This window comes from Penaeus vannamei, chromosome 40, assembly GCF_042767895.1.
Source record: "Penaeus vannamei isolate JL-2024 chromosome 40, ASM4276789v1, whole genome shotgun sequence".
Lineage (NCBI taxonomy): Eukaryota > Metazoa > Arthropoda > Malacostraca > Decapoda > Penaeidae > Penaeus > Penaeus vannamei.
The window spans coordinates 13,651,415-13,656,414 of NC_091588.1; the positions used below are offsets into that span (position 1 = coordinate 13,651,415).

General features: G+C 33.2%; 1 protein-coding gene across 4 annotated transcripts in view; it reads left to right on the forward strand.

Annotated features, from left to right (window-relative positions):
- LOC113802907 (organic cation transporter 1) overlaps nucleotides 1–2,906 on the forward strand; it is a 12,886-nt gene extending 9,980 nt beyond the window's left edge. For all 4 annotated transcript variants that reach the window (XM_027353556.2, XM_027353555.2, XM_027353557.2 and 1 more), the window contains exons 8-10: nucleotides 1–115; nucleotides 1,496–1,674; nucleotides 2,146–2,906. The exon at nucleotides 1–115 is cut by the window's left edge and continues 100 nt beyond it. In XM_027353556.2, coding sequence (XP_027209357.1) covers nucleotides 1–115; nucleotides 1,496–1,674; nucleotides 2,146–2,406 — 555 coding nt within the window. In that variant the 3' untranslated portion in view covers nucleotides 2,407–2,906. The remainder of the gene's footprint in view (nucleotides 116–1,495; nucleotides 1,675–2,145) is intronic.
- The last annotated feature ends 2,094 nt before the right edge of the window (nucleotides 2,907–5,000 follow it).

Sequence of the window (5,000 nt, forward strand, 5' to 3'; positions counted from 1 at the left end):
CCCGGGAACGTGGTCGGCGGGGTGTCAGCGCACTACTTCGGACGTCGCCTGACCTTGGGGCTGACACTGACTGTCACGGCCGTGTTCGCAGGCCTCGCCACCACGGCCATCACGGGTGAGACGAGAGAAAATCCGATGTGGAGACGGTGGCGGAGTAGGTGTTAACGCCGCCATGAACTTGCAATGTATGTGTGAATCCAGTAATTCATTTCCGAACGGGCAACAAGCCTAAATCCTAAATCGCACACCCACACCCACACCCACACCCACACACACACACACACACACACACACACACACACACACACACACACACACACACACACACACACACACACACACACACACACACACACACACACACACACACACACACACACACACACACAAGCACACAAACACACGCACACATAACTACAGTTCCGGAATCATATTTTCAGTACACTTGCTGGGTCCCACTTTCGTACATCTGGCAACCGCTTCGATGTAAACATAGAGTAAAAAGTATTTTTTTTAATAAATGGGGTGAAGAGTGTGAATGGTTAGAATAGAAATAACCATTGTGTATTAATATCTATTTTTGGAAACTACGTGTGCCATTTGATCTCATTTTCTTCAAATAAGTGATAACAAGACATGCAGTAATATTTATCACTGACTTCGTAGTGGGATGTTTTTATGCCATTTCCTAGAGTTGTTTCTGTTGAAATAGCAACACCAATGGGAGGGAGGCGGCATTTTTCCTCATCTTTTAACACAACAAGTATCAGATTTCTTGAAACATGAGACGCTCCATGATTTAAACATCTGTGTATGGCAGCTAAATCAAGTGTCTGTAAAATTGCTGAGACATTTGTAAATGCTTCTCGTACCTGCAACATCTAGTAGCGTTTAATCGAACTAATGAAATGACCTTTTTTTCTTTTCGCCAGAACCAAATACTGTAAATTCAGTAAATGGAAAAATGCCACAATTTATTCTTCATTATCGTGTAGCTATGCGCGCGTGCGCGCGTGTGTGTGTATGTGTGTGCATTTTCATGCACATATGTATATATATATTATATATATATATATATATATATATATATATATATATATATATATATATATATATATGTGTGTGTGTGTGTGTGTGTGTGTGTGTGTGTGTATTTTTATATATATGCATATATATGTCTATACATAATAAATATATTATGTATACATATGTATATATCTCTATATACAGTATGTATGTGTATATGTGTATATTTATATATATACACATGTACATGTGTGTGTATGTATATATATATGTATACACATACAAACACACACGCACATATATAGGTATATATAGATATATGTATATATATGTGCAGTTGGGTACGTACACAGACATATATACATACAGAGCAGATCACTTAGTAAATGCAGGCAGCTAAACCTGAAGAAAAGCTCGCCGTCAGAAGCGCTCCATTCCCTCCTGGCGGTGTCACTCCCTATCCTCTCAGATCGATGGCTCCTCGTGACCTTCTGTGGGCTGGCGAAGGTCTTCGTGACGGCGGCGGTGCTGGTGGTCTACATGCAGATCGGCGAGCTGTTCCCGACGGCGCTCCGATCCCTCTCGTATGGCACCACCTCCGTCGCCGGGCTGAGCGCCACGGTGTTCGTGCCGGCCCTGGTGTCCGTGGTAAGGCGCCCTGGGTCCTTCAGACGGTAACACGAATTATGAAAATCTTAAACCCATTTTCAGCGGGGCAGAAAGGCAAAGATTATTGAATTGTAGCCTTTAGGGGTTAAATCTTGTCAACATACATGTTCTCTACTTGAGACAACTGTATTATCTATACTCTGGTTACTCCATTAACCTAATGCTGATGGGAAAATGTGATGTGCACCTTCTGCCAGAACACAAAGAGCAACTGTGGCGTCCTTGGCTCGTGTTCTGAAGGTGGTCGGTCTGATTTGTACAAGGACTTTGTAGCTTGAAGAAGGGAAACTAGAAATAAGTATAGATTTTTTTTTTCCTTTCTTATCATTGATGTAGAAACGTCATTTTAACATTCTATTTACCAATGCTATTACTCGTATAAACGTCAGACTTTCATACTACAAATCAACAGGTTAATTCAAGACACTCATGCAACCCCCTCCTTTTCAGGGCGCCACTGACCGAAAACTCCCATATTACATCTTGTGCGGCCTCTGCATCTTCGGTGCGGCAGTCAGCACCCTCCTGCCGGAGACTCTCGGTCGACCCCTCCCACAGACAGTCCTCCAGGCGAACCACATAGGGCAAGACGAATCCTTCTGGTCCATCACCACCCACTGGACTCGGCGGAAGTATGTTCCGATCGGGGAGGCCACCGGCAAGGAGGCACGCAACGGGACGCCGAGTGTGGCGGCCGAGACGGGAATCTGAAGCCCGCGAGCCTGGCTTCGGGCAGTCGGTCTGCGCGGCAAGGAGACAGGGTCTGGGGACGGACCAAAGGCAGTGGAAGGATGGTTGATGAAAACGAAACGAGGGAAAGATGACGAAGGTAAAATACCGAAAATGAAGAGGAAAGAAGAAATTAAAGGAAGAAAAATCGAAATGAAGGGAAAATGATGAGGAAAAGCTAAGATAGCAAACAGCTGAAAAAAAAATTATGAACGAAACGACGATGACGACAAGAAAAAACGAAAAGGATAGATATAAGAAAACGAAGAAAAACGAACGTGTAACAAAGCAAATGACCAAAAGCAAGAACAGGGAGACGAACAAAATACTAATAAGAATTTTCAGAGACATGCGTTTCTTTTTCAAGAAATTTCAAGCTTTTGATCAAAATATATTTATTTTTTTCATTAATTCTTCGTATCTAAAACAAAACGATTGCGCGAAATATTTTGTTTCCAATAAATATGTAAATTTAGAAAGAATTATCCTAAATCACATTCCCTTTTTCTACTAGTTTATATTAATCATAACGAAATTGCACAAAACAAAAGATATAAGATATAAGCAGAAAGAAAAAAACTAAAAACAAAAAAACAAGCAAACAAAAGAGCTTACACTACTGACATCATAACATCTAAAAACTGGATTTAGTGCGACATTTAAGTATTTAATCACAGGATTTGTATACTGAAGATGAATGTTATACTTACTACGTGTAACATTATAAAAGTAACACCAAAAATTATAATGTTGATAGACAATACTATTGCTACTAATAGTAAATAAATAAATAAATTCCTACTAATAAAATGAGATTTATGACACAGGAAAGGAATATAATCAAGATAACAGTAATAGTAGTAAAAATAGACTAGGGTTAATACAGAAGGGGTACTAATAGTAGTAGTTGTAATAATATTTATCATTAAAGTAATGATGGTAATGATAAAGATACTAATAAGATAATGATAATAATGATAATGATAATGATGATAATAAAAGTAATGATAAGATAAATAATAATAATAATAATAATGATAAGGATAATAATAATGATGATCATGATAATGATGATTTTGATAATAATAATAACAATAATGATAGTAACAATAGTGATAGTAATATGGAAGATAATGATAACAATAGCAAACTGATAATAACAATGGTAATGATGATAATCATGATACTAATAACAATAATAACATCATTAATAACGCTAATAACAATGATAATAATAGTAATAATGGTAATAATGATAATGGTAATGATAATAATAATAATAATAATAATAATAATAATAGTAATAATAATAATAATAATAATAATAATAATAATAATAATAATAATAATAATAATAATAATAATAATAATAATAATAATAATAATAATAATAATGATAATAATAATAATAATAATAATTATAATGATAATAATAATAATGATATGAATGATATTAATAACGGTAATGATAATAGTAATAATAATAATAATAATAATAATAATAATAATAACAATAATAATAATAATGATAACAATAATGATGATAATAATAATATGGATAAGAATAATTAAATTAACAGCAATAAACAATAATAATGATGATAACAATATCAACAACAACAGCAAGAATGAGAATAATGATAATAATAATGATAATGATAATGATAATAATGATAATGATGATAATGATAATCATAATGACAAGAACGATAATAATGATATCAATAATAATAGTATTACTAGTAATAATAATAATGATAATAAAAAGAGTGATGATATGATGATGATGATAATAATAGTAATAATAATAATACCAATAACAGCAACAGCCAAAGTAATGGTGCAAATAATAATAACAAAAAACAACATTGCTACTACTACTACTAACAGAAATGATAATAATAATGATAAAAATGATAATACTAAATATAATGGTTAAAAACCACAAACATAACAATGACAATAATAATAATAAAACAATAATGATAATGATGAGGATAATGATGATGATTACAATCATAATCATAATCATCATAATAATATAAATCATAACAATGACAATACTGATAATGATAATAGTAATGATAATGATAATAACAATGACATTATTGTTAATGATGATGATAATGATAACAATAATAATAATGATAATAATAATAATAATTATAATAATAATAATAATAATGATAATAATAATAATAATAATAATAATAATAATGATAATGATAATAATGATAATAATGATAATAATAATGATAATAATAACGATGATAATAATAATAATAATGATAATGATAATAGTAATATTAACATCGATAATGATAACAGAAATAATGCTGCTGCTCTTGATAGTAATGACGATGTGACAGATACTACATTGATATTACGAACTCAGCGTTTTTTTTTTTTTTTTTTTTTTTTTTTACAAAGTTCAGAAAACACAAAATGGTGTTGAAATTGAACACTATTGATCCAGCTCGGTGATACTGAGAAGCGGAGATGCATTTTATGACCCCGAATTCCAACAAAATCCAGCTTCCGTCATTCCCAAGCTTACAGAACAGATACACGCCAAA